Here is a 19,012-nt window from a genome sequence, read left to right as displayed (position 1 = left end):
GACCCTCGCTGGTGGCCGGGGATGGAACCAGCGCTGCAGAGGCTGTGGGCAGCTTCGCAGCCTAGCGCTCAACCGCTGCGCCACCGGGGAGGCCCATCTAGCAATTGTGTTTTTATGTAGTCACATGGCCAATAAAGATGCCCTACAATATCCACTAATGTTTTGGGCAGCGTATTAAGTATTTTTTTTTTTTATAGAGGCATGCTTTATTTATTTGTTTGCTGGTTTGTTTGTTTGTTTTGTTTACACATGCACTGGGTACAGTCAGAAGCACAGGAGGGTGAGAGAATTCACCAGAGCCAGAGTGGGGAGCAGAGCAGGCAGAAGGACCGAAGGACACTGCTGAGGGGAGCAGCGGGCGGCAGGAGAGGTCTGCGCACCATGTGGGACCCTCCTCCGGTGGCCGGGGAGCAGCCGGGGATCGAACCGGCGCTGCAGAGGCCGCGGGCAGCTTCGCAACCCAGCGCTCAACCGCTGCGCCACCGGGGAGGCCCAGCGTATTAAGTATTTCAGATAAATTCCCTTTTGACATTTTATTCTTCACAAGGGCCAGAGAAGTCAGTGGAAAGTAGAACTACAGAGTAGCACAGTACACGGAGAGCATCAGGACTAAGTCCAAGTTCTCTTATTAAATCAGGAAGCTATGTGAAAACTTTGTTGCAAGAGTTTCAAAAACACTCCCCATGCTCTTCAGGGACATGGATGTAATGAAAAAATTTTCTCAGTGCATTGGACAAGAATTGATTTCTAAAATTATTCAATGAAAAAAAATAAAATTATGCAATGTTATGAGGTCATCCAAGACATCTCTCCTTTCATCAAGATAGACTCTTAGCATATTCTAATTCAGTGTTCTTGTACAGAAGACAAACTTAACTATTTCCTTTGAGTCATCTAGGATACCCTTTGACACAAAGCAGTTCACTCCCTCATCTGGATTAATATTAAAGGTGAGGCTGCCTTCACTCCACCTGCAAACAATTTGCTCAAAGAAAATCCTAGAGTGGGTTCTTATTGTATATAGAACAGTGACCCCAAGTGGTTTTACACAATCCTTGCCAGTGAAGTTCACCGTTAGCGAGGTCCTGCCAAACACACTAAGCTAAGCAGAGGTCAGCTACATTCAAGAAGGACAAGACGGTAAAGCTTACAGATCAGGAGGCAATATTTCTAAATTAATGAATCTCTTCGGCTTAGATCTCCTTGCCTTTAAATGATGATATATATTAATACCTCCATGGATCTGTTTACTCTGACTGGTATTAGAAATACTGCTGGCAGCTGTTTTGCTCTGCTCTCCTGAGGTAGCCTGGTTCACTATAATTTTCTTGATTTAGCGGCTTGTTTCTGGCTGCTCTCCACTGCCGACCTATCTGCAAGCATGAGCCACCTCCAATGCTCACCACCACTGAGATGAACTGGCCTCTGAACTGAGGCTTTTGCCAACAAGAAAATGGCTCAGCTAAGAACTGGTGCCCAGGCTGTGGAGGAGCCACTTCAAACTTTACTTGTTCAGGCCGCTGGAGGTGATGGAGGCAAGACTACCAGAAACAGCACTAGATCCATTTGAACTCAGTGCAACTCAAGCACAAACAAAATCAAAACTTTAAATTAAAAAAAAAAATTAAGACCTTCTGGCTATTGCAGTGTAAAATGTTGGAGATTCGCCCTGTAAAAATAAAACAAAAAACTGGGCCTCCCTGGTGGCACAGTGGGTTGAGTGCAGCACTGCGAAGCTGTCTGCAGCCTCTGCAGTGCGGGTTCGATTCCCGACCCGCCAGGGAGATACCCACATGGCGTGGCAGACCTCTCCTGTCTTGCCCACTGCTCCCCTCAGCAGTGTTTTCGGTTCATCTGCCTGTTCTGCTCCCTGCTCTGTCTCTGGTGAATTCTTTCACCCTCCCGTGCTCTGGTCTGTACCCCAGTTCTTGTATAAATAAATCTTAAAAAAAAAAAAAACATAAAATTGAGCAAAATTGTTAAAAACAACCATTTCAGGGCCTCCCTGGTGGTGCAGTGAGTTGAGCATAGTGCTGTGACGCTGTCCGCTACTTCTGCAGCACAGGTTCGATTCCCAGCCAGCCAGGGAGATTCCCACATGGCACAACAGACCTCTCCTGTCACGCCTGCTGCTCCCCACAGCAGTGCTTTCAGTCTGTCTGCCCGTTCTTTTCCCTGCTCTGTCTCTGGTGAATCCTCTTACCCTCCCATGCCTCTGGCTTGTACCACAGCTATTGTTAAATAAAAAATAAATCATTAAAACAAACAAACAAAATTAAAAAAAACAACCATTTCAGGACACTGGAAATTGACCAAAAGTAAATAATAAATTAAGAAGCATTTACTATTTACCAACTTTTCAAGTTTCTGGTAAGAACTGCGTGAGTTTGTCACCTTCTAGCTTGGGGTGATGCAGATCTTTTGGTCACTGAGAATGATAGTTTTACCTGCCAGCATGGGAAATAAGTCTGATGGCAGGGAGGGGAAGCCATGGCATATCAGTTGTAAGTGGCTCTCCACCCCCACCCCACCGTAGTACTGCTGATCTCTCCTACCCTGTGTTCTGTGTTGTCTTTTTTTCACAGCTTTCTAGCTTACTGTACAAATTACTTAACATGTTTATTATTTATTTTTTATCTCATCTGACAACAAAGTAAACTCCATGAGCAAAGGGATCTTTGTTTTGTTAACTGTATGTCCCAAGACTGAAACACAACTGGAGCACAAGAAATAAATGTTGAATGAATGAATTTATCAGATAAGCAAAGATTTGTAAGGCTGAATACATCCAGCAGTTGTATATAGCTGGAGGGAAAATAGACTTAATAAGTCTTCCAGAGGATAATATGTCAACACATTTAAATATATTAAATATATTAAAGAAATATTACATATTTGTTTAAAGTCTTTAATATGCTTAGTCCTTTCATTAATTCCACTTCTAAATACAGAGCCTAAGAAAGAATGAGAGGTGCGTAACATGGGATTTCATGCAACCAATACAAATGATACACATCTGTATTTACTATATGAAATATTTACTATGGAAACACACTTAAGCAAAAACTCAAGATGCTTGTATATTAAGCCAAATCTCTTAATCAGAGACTTAAATACAATTCAACCCCAGTCAAAGTGTAGTATAATCTTTGTTGAGATGCCGATCTTGGTAGGACCTAAGAAACAGAGCATATCCATTCAGTATCCTTAATCTGTTCTACAATTTAAAGCTCAAACAGAACAGTATTTATTAACAACTACTACTGAACATTTTAGAAAACTATTAGCTTGTTAAAGGTAGATGGCACCATTCACTCACATGACATCCAGCACAGAATCATTCCGAATGACCTTATGGGAGACATCAGCTAGCAGGAAAAGACCTCCATCTGTCCTCCTGATGCTGGCTGCATAGCCTGGCCAGATCTGCAATCTGAAGAGATAGGTGGGCTTTACATTAGGGTTCTGAAAGAATCTCAGACATGTCTATGCCTTCTTGAAATAATACTATTTGCAGATACTACCCATTTCAGCAAAACACAACAATAAGAAAGTGCCAGAAAACAAATCAAGATCATTATGAGCTTACTGAAAAACTAAACTATGGAAGACATTTACCCGATAAACTCCATTCACTATCTTAAAACACTACTGCAATTTTTGTCCTAAATAAGGTGATTTCAATGAAAATTATTTCTAGAACATTCAAAAGTAGGGAGGAGGAAAACAACACTTACCTGTGTTGCTGTAGTACCATGGCACTTGTAGGGTCATAGAAGTTTCTCCCCACCAGCTTCATATCTAAAAGTTTCATTACCCTAAAATAAGGAGCAAGATTTTCAGTACAAAAAAAATTATTTTAAGTAAGCTCTATTCCTCTTAGCTACATTTTCCTTTGGAGATATAAAGTGTCAGAAATGTTGGTGTTCTTTGCAAAACATAGATTTATGCTGAGAATACTCTTGACAAAAAAAAAATAAAATCACCAAAAGCATTCATCTTGGGGTAACATGAAACTGACTGCAGTTTTTCCTACTTAATTGGTAATCAAAAATCTAGTTCATTTTCTAGGGTCACTTTACATTACGTTTCCCCATTGTAAAAAGAATGCATCTACTGGGCCTCCCCGGTGGTGCAGCGGTTGAATGCTGGGTTGCGAAGCTGCCCACAGCCTCTGCAGCACCGGTTCGATCCCCAGCTGCTCCCCGGCCACCAGAGGAGGGTCCCGCATGGCACGCAGACCTCTCCTGCTGCCCGCTGCCCCCCTCAGCAGTTTACTTCGGTCCCTCTGCCTGTTCTGCTCTCCGCTCTGACTCTGGTGAGTTATCTCACCCTCCTGCGCTTCTGACTATACCCAGTGCTTGTATAAATAAATAAATAAATCTTTAAAAAAAGAATGCATCTAAAAAGAATGCAAGAATCCACTTCTAAGTTTGTGAATGTCAGTTTGGCATAGTAAGATATATTTCTTCCTGGCAATTGAGGAATTCAGTGGAAATTAGCTTCCATATTTCATTAAAAAGTGGTAATTTGGGAGTAAATTTTACAAAAATCAGGGAGTCTTAAAAGAGGTTTAAAAATTATGAGCTATCTGAAATCCATAAATATAAGAGACTGGGAAAAAACACACGTTCAGCAAAAATCTTTGCACACACTACCTCTTAAGTGGCCTTGGGTGCTAACATGATTAATTATGCACTATTTACTTCTGTTTTCAAAGTTCCTGTATGAACCCAAAGGGACTCATCCCTCTACCTAGCTACCTCCAAATCTACTTTCCTACACCCAAATCTGACCAGTCACTTGAAATAACTTTTGAGTAAGTCATCCCCACTATCATCATTCATTAACTGTTTCCAAGCTGATCTATATACGCACTGTAGTGTACTATCATCCAAGCTTCTTGAAGAGCATCGTTACAAGACCAAAGTAAAAGAAAAAGACTCCAGCTATGTCCTCACCGGCGGAAAACAACATTGTAGAAGGGAATGCACAAGTCAGAACAGGGCTCCAGGGTTTTTGTCAATTGAATCTTAATGCTGATCTCGGCACCATCAGTTTTTCTTTGACTTTTTAACTCAAGGACCTAACAAATAAATACATGTAAGTAAAAAGAAGTATGTGCAAGTGAAAAAACCCTCCAAGTCCTAATCAACTCCAACTGTGCTCTAGAGAAGGCTACAATATCCTAAACACTCACTTTACTGCCTGCAATGGGCAACATCACAGCAAGACAGCTAGGATTTAAGAAAGGACCTGGCAAGAGAAACCCAATGGAGAACTAGCAGTCAATCTCTTAAACTTGAAATCTTAAATCATTCTTTAACTTGATCACTGAGGTCAAAGGCTTCTAACCATTCCTTTTGTGTGAGAAGGGATTTCTATAAAAGTTTATCATTTCTCTGTTATAAAGAAGTCTGCCTTACCTCTAAGAACAGGAATGTACAACTCAAGTGTTCCATAAACCTATGACTTCCCACCACTCAAAGCACCAGTGTTCCACCACTCAAAACACTTAGGTTTCACCCCAAAGTACATTTCCTATTTGGTCTCACTTGTTGAAGCTTAATAGGCAGATATAGAATGGATCCATCAAAAGCAGTGACATTTCCGGTGACAGTCTGATGGTCCTTCAACATGCCAAACCTCATGCTTTTGCACTCCACATTGGGGCTGGAAAATAACAGTAAGATTTCATGTCAATCTGATTCAAACGGCAGTCTTTTCTGCAACTGTGATAGGTCTGCTTGGAGCAACAGTCACTTGTAACTACTGCTCCATCTAGTGGCCATATTAAAAATTCAAATACATCTGACTAAAAGAGAATGACCCAAGGATACTTGCTCATAGAAAAGAAAAACTCGTAATGCTACCACCTGCAGACACTGCCTTACGTTCATCCAGCATGCATTCATCCAGATTTGAGACCAAAGGGTGAGAAAACTTTTTCTGTAAAGAGCCAAACAGCAAATATTTCAGGCTTTATAGGACATAATGTTTCTGCTGCAACTACTCAACTCGGCTGATACAGCACAAAAGTACCACAGATATGCAAACCAACAAGTTCCCCCAAAACTGAATTACAGAGCAGGCAATGGGCCAGATTTGATCTGTAGGCCACCTGTAGTTTGTCAACTTCTGATCAAGAGTCTGCAGAGACACATGCTTATTTTTAAAAATATTTAAAAAAATTTTTTTGCCCTAACCTTTTTTCATTCATGGCAATTTCAACCTTTTATTGACTTGCTGTCACAAATCTTAGAGCTCTGGGGGCCTCCCTGGTGGCACAAGGGATTAGGTACAGCACTGTGAAGATGTCTGCAGCCTCTGCAGCACAAGTTCGATCACCAGCTGGCCAAGGAGGCACCCACCTGGTGTAGCAGACCTCTCCTGTCTTGCCTGCTGCTCCTCGAAGTAGTGTATTTCAGTCAGTCTGCCTGTTCTGTTCCCCACTCTGTCTCTGGTGAATCCTCTCACCCTCCGCACCTCTGACCTGTACCCCCAGTTCTTGTATGCATAAACAATAAATCTTTTAGAAATATTTAAAAAAATCTTAGAGCTCTGAAATAGTTGCTTTGTACAATGACTGTCCCATTACGTACACAGTAACATACAACCTTGTTCTTTCTACACCTCCAAACTTTAAACAAATCCAAAGCTAAAAAAGCAAGTATGTTCAAGAATATGAAGGTTAAAAAAAAAAAAGATGAAGTGGCAATCCAATATAGCTGTCCCCAAACCTCTCACACTAACCTCACATTTTTAAATGTCCTAAAAAAACTCATAAATATATACATGGCATTATGCCCTAAACACAATATTGAACCTTATCTTTATAGCACTCCTTCTTGTAGTATGATGAATCTACAGGATCACCAGAGTGTAGCTCCACACTGTGGGGATTAACATTTGTCAATGCATTTCCTGAGAAAAGGTTCTAGACTCTAGTTAAAACTCATCTTCGTCCCTTAGGTTCCAAGACAGGCTCATTCCCACTCCTCCCCTCTCAGGGGTTCAATTTCACCCTCTGCTGGCTCTTTCTCTTCAGCAGTCATATGTGCTCAACTCTGCTTTTGTGCCTCCTGAAAACCTCTAAAGTAACCCTGCCACCCTTTTTATAGCATTCCATTTCTCATTCTTCTTACATACTTTTAAAATGAGAAGCCAGTTCACTGGCTAATTTTCATGGCCTAGGTTCTTGTTATTTGAATCTCTAATAAAGCTGCTAAATCGCCCAGATACCCTGGAAAGCAAATTCAATCTTTTCCCTGTTGCCCAAGTCAATCACCGACTCCTTATTCAAGTAGACCCTTCCTATGGTCTTTATAAGCTGTCTCCAGGGTATTTTCCCCATTTCTTTTCTTCTCTCTTACACTCAGTTCTTCCTCCTATACCAAATAGTAACTGTCCTTCAAAAGTTCAGTCTTCCAGGCCTCCCTGGTGGCGCAGCGGTTGAGCACTGGGTTGCGAAGCTGCCCGCAGCCTCTGCACCGCCGGTTCGATCCCCGGCTGCTCCCCAGCCACCAGAGGAGGGTCCCACATGGCGCGCAGACCTCTCCTGCCGCCCGCTGCTCCCCTCAGCAGTGTACTTCGGTCCTTCTGCCTGCTCTGCTCCCCGCTCTGGCTCTGGTGAATTCTCTCACCCTCTCGTGCTTCTGACTGTACCCAGTGCATGTATAAACAAAAACAAAACAAACAAATAAATAAATAAAACTTGCCTCTATTAAAAAAAAAAAAAGTTCAGTCTTCCATCTTCCTATTTTCTTCATATATATTCCAAAACATTCATTTTCACAATTCCAGCTAATGACTCTCCTGATATTTTAAAGACAACACAAACTAACATGAATTCTTAATTTTAAAAAAAACTATTGGGCCTCCCCGATGGCGCAGTGGTTGAGCGCTGGGTTGCGAAGCTGCCTGCAGCCTCTGCAGCCTCTGCAGCGCAGGTTCGATCCCCAGCTGTCAGGCTACGGTCCCACATGGTGCACAGACCTCTCCTGCCGCCCGCTGCTCCCCTCAGCAGTGTATTTCGTCAGTCTGCCTGTTCTGCTCCCCGCTCTGGCGAATTCTCTCACCCTCCCTCGCTTCTGACTGTACCCAATGCTTGTATGAATGAATAAAATAAATCTTAAAAAAAAAAAAAAACTATGACAAGTCCTAGTTAATATTTTCTCATTTTTTAAATCTAGACTATCAATAGAGAATCATCAAATCATCTTCTCATGCAGAGAAGACCCAGATGTTGTGGGGAAGAGGAGGTTCTCTTTAAGAAGAGAATACAAAATTACAGACACAAAGTAAGTTAAAAGGTCATGAAATGGTATTATCTAAGTAAAAGGCCCCGAACTTAAACTTTATTAACTTCTTAGTAAACCTAGCTCTAAACTCATGCATAAACCTTTACCTATTAAGTTAAAGAATGAATTGGTAATATAAATCAAAATTATGTTACCTATAAATTTACTGCAAGGATCTGAGTTATTGTGTGGGCAAGTTCATCAGAAATTAAACAGAAAAATATTTAGTATTCCAGGAGAACAATTTCATTACTGCTCCCTAAGCGAACACAGAGAAAAAAAGTTGTGTATACCTGAAAGTCACATGATATTGATAAACTGCTTCATTGTGACACTGTATTTTGATAAGATTCAACCCCAAAGATTGAGGGGTTCCTTTCGATCCTTGTTTCACAAAAAGCTCTCTAGAAAATAAAAGCAAAAAATGAAAGCACACACATATACTAAAAACAAACACAAACACACAAAAAACAAACAAACAAACAAACAAACAAAAAAAACCACCCCACCACTCTACCAAAAAAATAAAGGGGTGGGGGGAGAAAAAATTAAAGAACATTGGGGGGCCTCCCTGGTGGCACAGCGGAGTGAACGCAGTGCTGTGAAGGTGTCTGCAGCCTCTGCAGCACAAGTTCAATTCCCAGCCAGCCAGGGAGAAACCCACATGGCATAGCAGACCTCTCCTGCCTCGCCCGCTGTTCCCCTCAGCAGTGTACTTCGGTCAATCTGCCTGTTCTGTTCCCAATTCTGTCTCTGTGAATTCGCTCACCTCCCACGCCTCTGACCTGTACCCCGATTCTTGTATAAATAAATAAATCTTAAAAAAAAATTGGGGAAGTAATTTTTCGCCCAGGTTGCCTATAGATATTCAAACCAAAAATCAAGACATACAAAAACAATTTTTAAAGGCTAGAAGAGAAATTCTTAACAATCTCTTAATTAGAGATGTAAGGTCACCCTACTTGTCCTAATAGTATCACGAAGATAAAATAGGTTAGCTGTCTAAGAACACAAGAATCATTTCAATAGACAAAGATTAACCATTGCAATATTGTTCATAAGTGATTTCCTTATCTTCAACAAGACAAAGAATCTTTAAGTCTGAACTGGGAAGTAAATGCGAAGTTTTGAGTCTCTAGTACATACTTTTGAGAAGTTTTGAGTCTCTAGTACATACTTGAGAAGTTTTGAGTCTCTAGTACATACTTTCTACCTCTGTCATTTTCCCCACTGGCAAAAAAATCAAAAAACAAAACAAAACCATCCCACAGTACCTACTTATCACCCCCATCGGGACTTCAGATACAACAGAAATTGCGTTTACAGTCCGAGGTGAAGGTCCCTCCCACATTACCAAGCAGAAAAGACCGCATTCTTAACTTACTTTTCCTTGTGTTCTACAGTTCCAATTCCAAGTGGAGAGCGATTCACTGAGTTCAGTGAGGATGGGGGCGGCGGTGGGGGTGATGATAGCTGCGTAGGATCACGTGAAGCCAAGCCTAGAGCTCCAGAAGCCTTGCATACTCCCCTGCCTATACCGCCAGCTGCTCTTCCCAACGGTAATAAAGATGCATTTGAATTCCCTCTCCCAAGCATTCTGAAATGTTGAAAAGAGAGGCAAAGCACACTGCTCTCTATGTCCCATCTAAATTATTCCCCCAAGTCTATATTCTTTTCCTGGAGGAGTCAGCAAAAGAGACAAAAAAGCACACCCTTGGGATTCTCTCCAAAGCTTGTGTGTCAACATGACTCACGCACCATTTGCTATCAATACTGACTCTTAGCACCAACTTTCATCTCAGAATTGGGGTGGACATTTGAGTTGCCCAGGTTAAGGAACCACTATAATCAGGGTTACCTTCTTAATAGGGCAAGTCAAGCTGTGAACAACTTACCCTTTTCCAATGACTGATGGGATCAGTGGTTGCTGACTATGCTAGGAAAATACCATTCTTTAATATAAAACCATGCGCTGTTTGTGAGATGATGCAACCCTTTTAAGTTTCTCCTTGGACTTACAAAGACATTACATCTGAATTTGAAGGTTACCTGAGAAGACAACTTTACCCACCGATTCCAACCAACGGATGCCTCTGCCATCTTGCTATCCCCAGCTGCCAACACTGAAGGATCCGGAAAAGTGGGATAGGGTTCTTCTTTGTCCTTGTACACCAGACTGGTAGACAAGCCTCGACCTAAAATGCCTCTACCTGAATGGAAGGCCAAACCCCAGCTATAACTGAGTTGAACATGTTGCAAGGTGGTTATTTTTCTAAAGATAAACTGTATGAAATTAAGAACAAAGCAATCACACATAGCACTATACTTTTTCAAGTTTGTTTTCCACATACCTAAAGGAGGCATTTCCTTTTTCACAGGGGCCCGGGACACTGTTTCAAGGCCCAGTCCTCGGAACATGGATACCAAACCTACAGATTCCTATGAAAGTCAAAGAACAAAATTATTCTAAGAGGTAGTTTAAAACCCCAAAAACAATGATGGCTTTCCAAAAGTCTCAGTAAATAATAAACACCATCTCCATACTCTGTAAATGCTGTAAGAATAAAAGATAAAGATACTTCATAAGAATGTGTTTAAATACTTATAGTTTAAAAACAGCACATTATATTAAACCTAAATAGCTATAGTCCATGATTTGATATACCACATAAAAGAATGTAATGGAACAGAATTAACTTTTCTATTATTTTAGTTTACTTTCTTTACACCCAACCTAAGAAGGAACAGTATCCTGATTTATGTATTTTTTAATGTTAATTTTATTTTTTTTACATCATTGTTCATTTTTAAACAATATTTCCTTCCCTCCACCCCCTCAGGTGTAGTCCCCATAGTTTTCTTCACCAATGCACCCGTGCACCATCACCTCAGTCCCCTGTGCTCCTGCCTCCCTCCCTCTGATCCCTCTCCCTCCACCTCCCCTGCAGTATGTCTCTGATTTATAATTGTACGTTTTTGCTTTGTTGTGTTTTGTACTGTTATTATTTTTTGATTTATACATTTTTAAAAAACTGAATCATTTAAAGGTATCAGAGGTTTTGTTTTTTAAAAACAACCTCCAACAAACGTATTGTTTTCCTGTAGCAGTTTAACACTATTAAACCAATTAGCACTGCCAAATTAATCTTATAAAAATACAAGATCACAGTCAAAAATTTTTTTTTACAAAACATTACATTTGACACTGTGAACTCTAAATTGTCACAACTGCATTATTAGGTTCTTTCTATATTTGCTAACTCTTTATTCTTTGAGATGTATTCATTAGAGACAGATACAATTCTTAAAATTACTATATAATTAGGAGATTAAGAAAGCACATACATGCAAGTGTACACAGAGCAATAGCAATAGCTGATCTTTTTTTCCTTTAAGATTGTGTAACGAACCTTCTGAAAAGAACCATCCCTAACAATTATTACCTCTCAGGCAGAGTTGCTGCTAATAGCAGAGTCAAAACCAGAGTGAAAATCTACACACTCAGAAAAGAGCAAGAGGCTGTATCTTTAAACCTATCCTTCATACATGTATTTATAGTCATATTTATTGAAGCTAAAATACTAAGGTATTTACCCAAGTTCACCTCACATTATGAGGCATTCTTCTAGACACTAGGATTTGAAAACATGTGCTCAGAAGATGCAACAACTATTAAAGAAACAAACAAAAAGCCCAAAACCCTTGTTTTCATAGAGGGCCTCAGAATTTTCTAAGCACTCTGAAATTATTTGCTCTGATGATAAGCTGCATGATGCTGCTATGCATTCTGACTTGGCCTTACCCTTTGTGCTGGCCCACACTGTGGGCTTGGTTCCTCTGGCTTTCCAAATACATAGCCTCGACCTGCAGGTCCTGCCCTGCCGAAAGTTGAGTCCAAAGGTTTAGGAGTGTGTGGCCAAGAGCCTGGCATCCGAACACAGTGAGTAGGATGCACAGGAGAAGTACCCCTGAAGGGTGGTCGGACAGGATCCATTGACAGGCTGTAGAGGACACCGGTACTGATCCTTTTCTGGATAATTACCAGAATGATAAATGTCAACATTTTATAAAGGTTAGAGATTCCCAACTCTTTTCCTCACAGAGCATTAAAAATCGTTTACATTTTAATGGTTGAGCACTGGGTTGCGAAGCTGCCCGCAGCCTCTGCACCACCGGTTCGATCCCCGGCTGCTCCCCGGCCCCCGGAGGAGGGTCCCACATGCCACATGGCGCGCAGACCTCTCCTGCTCCCCGCTGCTCCCCTCAGCTGTGTACTTCGGTCCTTCTGCCTGGCTCTGCTCCCCGCTCTGGCTCTGGTGAATTCTCTCACCCTCCCGTGCTTCTGACTGTACCCAGTGCTTGTATGCATAAACAAATAAATCTTTAAAAAAATAATAATAATTGCTTAACCCCTTAGGACTCAGCTCATACCTTTCCAACGCCCTTGAAGAATCCAAAATAGTATCAGTTGCCTAATCTGCACAAACCGAGAGGGCACTACTACACCACACCCCCCGCACCTCCATCATCTCTCCTACAGCCGGGCACCGCCTCCAGGAGGCCCTCCCTTCATGGGGAGCTTCTCTCTTGGTGACTTCAGCAGAGCTGGCTGGCTCTCAGGTCCAACAGGGAAGGGTCGCGGCCGGCTAGGCCTCTCCTGCCCGCTTCTGCTTCTCCGGGCTGGGCCTGCGCCTGGGGCCTAACCCGGGGCGCCGAAGCCAGCCCTCCCTGCCTTCTCCCCGCGGAAAAAGTACCTTTCCCAAAGCCAACAGCTTTGCGGGGGTTCCTACCCAGTATTTCCAGGCAAATACCATTCCCACGCAGCCCCGTGTGGGTGCGCGCGCCCCCGCCCTCCTCGGCCCCGACTTTCCCGCCCTCTCGAGGCCGGGCGCGACCCCCACACCCAGCCTCAAATAACGACCCACGGGCCCTCGCGCCGGGGAGGGGGAGGGGAAGGGGCGGCCGGGGACGGGCCTCTGGCCAGCGCGTGTCGTCGAGCACAGGCCCGCCTGGCCTGCAGCGGCGTCCCCGCGGCCTCCCGGCCTTCCATCCCGCCTCGCAGCCGCTCACCAGGGCTCCAGCCCTCGCCGGCTCCGCGGGCCCCGGGAGAACTCAGCGCTCGACGCACCCGCCACGCCAGAGGGCCCACATGCTCCAGGCCCCAATTTCCTGTCCTCTCGCGGGGCCTCAGGGGCTCAACCCATTGGCCAAAAGACCTGCCACTCACAATACCCAGCCATCTCATTGGTTGGGCTGCAAAAAGACCCTCTCCCTTTCTAGCAGCCTCGCTTTAGCAGAACGTTAACCCAAAGGGGTTCACGAAATGCAGGTCCAGAAGTCGGCGGTGAATCTAAGCGCTCAAATGTGTTATAGTTTTTGTTTTTATTTATTTTTTTATTTTTTTTAAAGATTTATTTATTTATGCATACAAGAACTGGGGTACAGGCCAGAGGTGTGGGGGGTGAGAGGATTCACCAGGGACAGAGTGGGGAGCAGAACAGGCAGACTGAGTGACTTGCACTGCTGAGGGGAGCAGTGGGCGAGTCAGGCGAGGTCTTCCTTGCCATGTGGGTAGCTTCCTGGCCGGGGATTGAACTCGTGCTGCAGTGGCTGTGGACAGCTTCATAGGTTGCTTCTCAACCCCTTGCGCCACCAGGAAGGCCCACAAATGTGTTATATTTTTAAGTTTTAGATCTTTTACCTCCTTTCTGTGGGTAACTCCGCGAACAGATTTGATGTACAGGCTCATGTTGAAATCGACAGAGGGTATAGGTGGTGAATCGGAAGAAGTAAGCTTGAGTTTACTTTCAAACGCCTGTTTATGATCTCTGCGCCTCAATCTCCATACATATAAAATAGGAATAAATTTATGAATTCGTCGGGTTGTATGGAGATGTACATACACTAACGAGATGATGTATGTGAAGTACTTACTACATAATGAGGCAGAGTGGAACAAAAGACTTGGTACAGGATAAGGAGATTGCCTACCATAATTGTTGTTATAGTTATTATTTATTGATCCCTGAATGTGTGTGCCAAGAAGAGCTTTATCAAATTATATAAAGTTTTTTTTTAATAGTTTTTTTTTTTTAAGATTTCTTTATTTATACAAGAACTGGGGTATAGGTCAGAGGCGACGGAGGGTGAGAGAATTCACCAGAGACAGATTGGGGAGCAGAACAGGCATATGGGTGGGAAACACTGCTGAGGGGAGCAGCAGGCGAGACAGGAGAGGTCTGCTGCTCCATGTGGGTTTTTCCGTCTGGCTGGGAATCGAACCTGCACTGCAGAAGCTGTGGACAGCTTCACAGGGGAGAGCTCAACCCTTTGTGCCACGAGGGAGGCCCTATACAAAGTTTTGTAGTTAGTTCTGCAATTACAGAATATTTTCACCCAAGTAAATATTTCTACCCCTCTTTTAACCATTTTGTCAAATGACCTCATTTTTCCCTAACTCCAGGTTTTCTGAGGTGATTGGATTGACCTTGGTTGATGATGTAGAGGTATACAAGTGCTCTGCATGAAATGTAGCCAGGCAGGGTTAAGTCTTAGCACTATGAAGCTATGGCAGCCACTGAAGCATGAATTCGATTCCTGGCCAGAGAGCTGGACCACATGGCGCAGCAGACCTCTCCTGTCTTGCCTGCTGCTCCCCTCAGCAGTGTATTTCAGTCGATCTGCCTGTTCTGCTCCCCACTCTGTCTCTGGTTTATCCCCTCACCACCGCCCCACCCAACCCCACCTCTGGCCTAGACCCTGTTCTTGTATGCAAATAAATAAAATAAATCTTTAAAAAGAAAAAAAAAAGGCAGCCTCATTTTGAAGAGAATGGTGAGGTTGTCCAAGGGTCACCGGATCTCCTGGCGGTGTTCCCCTCAGGCCTCATTACCAACCGACAGTGCAAGTTCCTCCCTAGGATTTGGGGAGGAAGGCAAGTCAGTGCCTGCCTTCTATTCCCAGGGGGGATGCTCACGGTGCTCCTGGGGGTGAGGTGGGGAATGTGGTTTACAATTGTTGGGTTCCCAGTATGTCCTTGCATCAGCAGAGTTGGAGTGGGGGCACGGGTTGACAGTGTCTCCAATGTGTTCTCCAGGCAGGAATGTAACCCTGAGGTTTCCTAATACATTTCAAACAGTGGAGTCTAATCCCTGTTTTTGGAGGAACCACTAGCTCTGTTTGTCCACACGGCCAGCCAAGTGGCACTCATCCACTCACTGGATTGGCTGAGCAATGGCTGGGGGAATGGGTAAGAGGACGACAGGTTGTGGGGCTGAGGGGAGTTTGTATGGAAGGTGAAGGAATGAGACTCATCCCTGCTGTTTCCAATAGATTCCCAGCTGAGATTAGGGAGAATGGTGCTTAAATCTAGGTCAGACTTCTGCAGGGGATGGAAGACTCAGCATCAATTCAATTTAAAGGGCTGACAATAGCTGGGGAGAACCACGGTGCCTTCCTTTGTGAGGAAGCTCCAGAGGCAGTCCTACTAGACTGTCCCCTTCCTCATGCCCCCCAGCACTGAAGTGATTCCTCCCAGGTGCTTAAGTCCTACTGTCCCTCTGTGTCCCATCCCAATACCTATGAATTTGCTGTTTGTTACAACCAGACAAGTACAACAGGGACAAAGTTATTTTTATAAAATTTAATTAATTGTACTCCTAGTGTCTCAGTAATTTTTTTCACAGCAACTCAGGGCAAAAGAAATGCCTAACAATTCCTTTTATTAATTTATCAGGTCCAAATATCTTAATACTTACTTACATTGTCACAACTTAGTAGTCATTTGAAAATATGAAACACATAAATTGGAAGAAAAAAATAACATTATTATTCAATTTTTAAATAGTCATTATTTGCTAATGGGATATCCTGGATGCTGTACAACTTCTCAAACCTCAGAATCAGATTCTGCCACACTCATTTCCTGTTTCACTCTAATATTCACACAGCACTCGCTTTTTATCACAGCAACTGCAGAAAAGCCAACTTTGCAAAGATACGGCATTACCAAAAATACAACAATCTGTCACAGGGTAGCCCTAGGGGGAAGCGGGGTGAGTCCTCACTCACACATTTAAGAGCCAGAAGCAGACACACAGAGGGAAAAACAGGTTTATGAGAAAAGGGAGCACAAAGAGAGAGAATTGGTTCACATGTCCTACCAGTAACACGTTCTGAACTGAGACACCAGGGCATAAGTTGAAAGTCAGAAAAGCAAGAGTGCTCAAGCCCACGTCTTTAGTTATAAGCCAAACGTGGCTACCTAATTTTAGCCCTAGTTCCCAGCGACCCTCCGTTCAGGAAGTCAGATTCATGGCATGCTGGGAGTTGTAATCCTTGACACCTGAGATCTCAACGTGGAGATGGAGGTGCAGTCTGTAAAAAGTTCACTGAGAATGTGATTCATGGGCTCAGAGTTTACTACTTACTCCAATGATTCTAATGTTAAAACTGTGATCTGTCTTGGACTAGTAATCTGCAGTATTCTATAGATGTTTAGTGTCTGTAGCACTTAAAATATTTAAGTGCTCCATGGGCTTGCCTGCTGGACACACTTGGTGCCTTGGGACATAGGTTGGGAACTGTTGGTTTAATATAGAATTGTTATTCAGTTTTGGAGACAAAATTCTTGGGAGGGAAAAATGCAAAGATTGTCAGATTTGGTATTACTTAATAATATGACTAACAAATTGTATAATGAGTTAATCAGAAGATGAATCAGCATTAAGTTTGAATCCACTAGACCCTCTTTTGACTGGGAAGCCACCAGAGGGTAAAGCAACTGGTTCTGCTGGGGCTGCCATTAGTAGAAAGAAACACCATGCCGAGAAGGGAACCCCAATTTTTCAAAATAGGTCTATATAAATGCCACCTTTTAAAATTCTGATTGGCACTCAGCAGCGACCAACAGAGATGACTGCTTCCTAAGAATGGTGATAATTAGTGATCATATTGTCTTACTAAAGTGCTCAGACTAGGATGTCATGAAAATCATTTTGAGCTAAGTTTTGAGGAGGTCAAACACCCTTAGATGCCTATACTGTGGTGGGCAGCGTGGAAGTTTCATCAAATACCTTCAGTGGCTTGAGAGCCATCGAAATTTAAAGTGCATCATTCTAAGATTAACCATCTGGAAAACTGGAAATCAAACAAAGATTAGTTACAAGAGCCACAGTGGTGTGGGCAGAGTTAGCTGATGGGCCTGGAACAGCAACCTCAGAAAATATCATCATTGGTGAGGCATCTCCACAGCAACCCGGGAGGGTCGAAGGCTCGATGGACTCAACTTTGTGCAATGGTTTTCCCTTGCTAGACACAAACAGTTGAACTTTTATTAGGAGTCACAGACCTGGCATGCAGTATTAAATGGGGGAAAGGCCTTTGGTCAGGGCTGTCTGAGGTGGTGGGTGTGATACGTGTCTGATTTGACCATGGGTCCAGCCTAGGTGGCTGTCAGGGCAGTGCAGGCTCACTCGCAGTCTGATCCCAGGCCGTCTCATGAAACAAGTTGCGTGCCTACAAGTTGTGAGCCTCAAGTAGTGTGCCTACATGAGCGATCCAGATGGTCCCAACAGCAACCATAATTTGTTCCCAAAGTTCCTGGCTCCAAAGAGGGAAGTCTTTAATCTGCTAGTCTGTAGTTTTCCAAATGGCAGACCAAACAGCTAGGCATTGTCAACAACCCAAGAGTCAATAAAAAATGACAAGGTTCATCAAGGCCTGTTGGTGGGAGCTCTGAGGACAGCTTTGAGTTCTGCCTGGTGGGCGAAGCAACCACATCTGTTTTTTGTTCCCCAAAGCTGGCACTGGTGCTGAACAGCCACACTGCCTAGTGGATGCCACTTGGCTTCAGCTTAGACAAACCACTAGTAAACTGGGCCCAGGCATGTAGCAGAAACTGTATGGACTGAGAGCCCCATGAAGGTGCAGGCTAAGGGATGGAACATAACATTTTCCTCAAAGGGTTAACATTCAGCTGAAAACGCCACTGAGGCCAGGCCAGCTGCGGTCTTAAATATACCATTTCCATCAGACAAGCAGCACTTGTTGGACCCTTCTCACATTGTTAGCTGCTGAGTTCCAATTAACCTGCCCCTCAAGAAAGTTACAAGGCCTCCGTGGGTGTGTATTTGAACAGTTTTTCAGGTGTTCAGTTTTGACAAGAGCCCAAGAACAAGCTAAGAGCTACTTTTCAAAGGAATGTTCCTTGCAGTCATATAAGGGAGGCACAACCCCTGCCTCCCGTGGGGCACCTTCAGGTGGAGGCTGCTTCCCTTTGCTCCAATCAGGAAACTCATCAGAGAGACTTTCATCTCAAGGGGGACATAGGGTTGTAGGGTCCCAAAGACAACAGCACTGCTCTCTGCACAGCAATTCCTGATGGACACAATCCCTTTAGACATTCAAGAGCCTTAACAGAAAATTCATGAGAAACACCAGTGCCAATTACACGCTCAGCAGCGGAAGCCACAAGGACCGTATATTGAATTGGCCCAAAGCCCAGCCCACGTGGTCAGCCAGATCTTTTATTTTCCTTGGAAAAGTAATGGGCATTCTCTCCTTGGGAGGGGCTAGGACACTTGAAAAGTCTTTTTTCGCCCTTGCTGGGAAATGTAGTTATCAGTTCTTTAGCATGCACTTACAACCTTTACATATATCATTCCTTTATTTTTTCAACATTTATTTGGTGCCTATTATGAGCGTGCAACTAT

At 43.4% G+C, this 19,012-nt stretch overlaps 1 protein-coding gene and 1 pseudogene across 3 annotated transcripts in view; both read right to left on the bottom strand.

Moving 5' to 3' along the window:
• The window catches only part of PIWIL2 (piwi like RNA-mediated gene silencing 2), a gene marked incomplete at both ends in the record, with an annotated part of 43,894 nt that extends 31,594 nt beyond the window's left edge, over positions 1–12,300 (bottom strand). The window contains 9 exons of one of the 2 annotated variants that reach the window (XM_084245827.1): positions 3,320–3,433; positions 3,738–3,818; positions 4,962–5,086; positions 5,556–5,673; positions 8,594–8,704; positions 9,685–9,897; positions 10,372–10,506; positions 10,648–10,739; positions 12,103–12,300. In XM_084245827.1, coding sequence (XP_084101953.1) covers positions 3,320–3,433; positions 3,738–3,818; positions 4,962–5,086; positions 5,556–5,673; positions 8,594–8,704; positions 9,685–9,897; positions 10,372–10,506; positions 10,648–10,739; positions 12,103–12,294 — 1,181 coding nt within the window. The remainder of the gene's footprint in view (positions 1–3,319; positions 3,434–3,737; positions 3,819–4,961; positions 5,087–5,555; positions 5,674–8,593; positions 8,705–9,684; positions 9,898–10,371; positions 10,507–10,647; positions 10,740–12,102) is intronic. The other variant, XM_084245826.1, reaches the window with a different exon arrangement.
• On the bottom strand, positions 534–1,566 carry LOC311178117 (F-box only protein 8-like; annotated as a pseudogene). Its single transcript has 2 exons — positions 1,546–1,566; positions 534–1,436 (listed from the first exon to the last, which is right to left on the bottom strand). The product of its transcript is annotated as an F-box only protein 8-like (transcript).
• Positions 12,301–19,012: the final 6,712 nt, after the last annotated feature.

Source organism: Talpa europaea, assembly GCF_964194135.1.
Source record: "Talpa europaea genome assembly, chromosome: 10".
NCBI lineage: Eukaryota > Metazoa > Chordata > Mammalia > Eulipotyphla > Talpidae > Talpa > Talpa europaea.
This window is presented reverse-complemented; position numbering and strand designations above follow the sequence as displayed.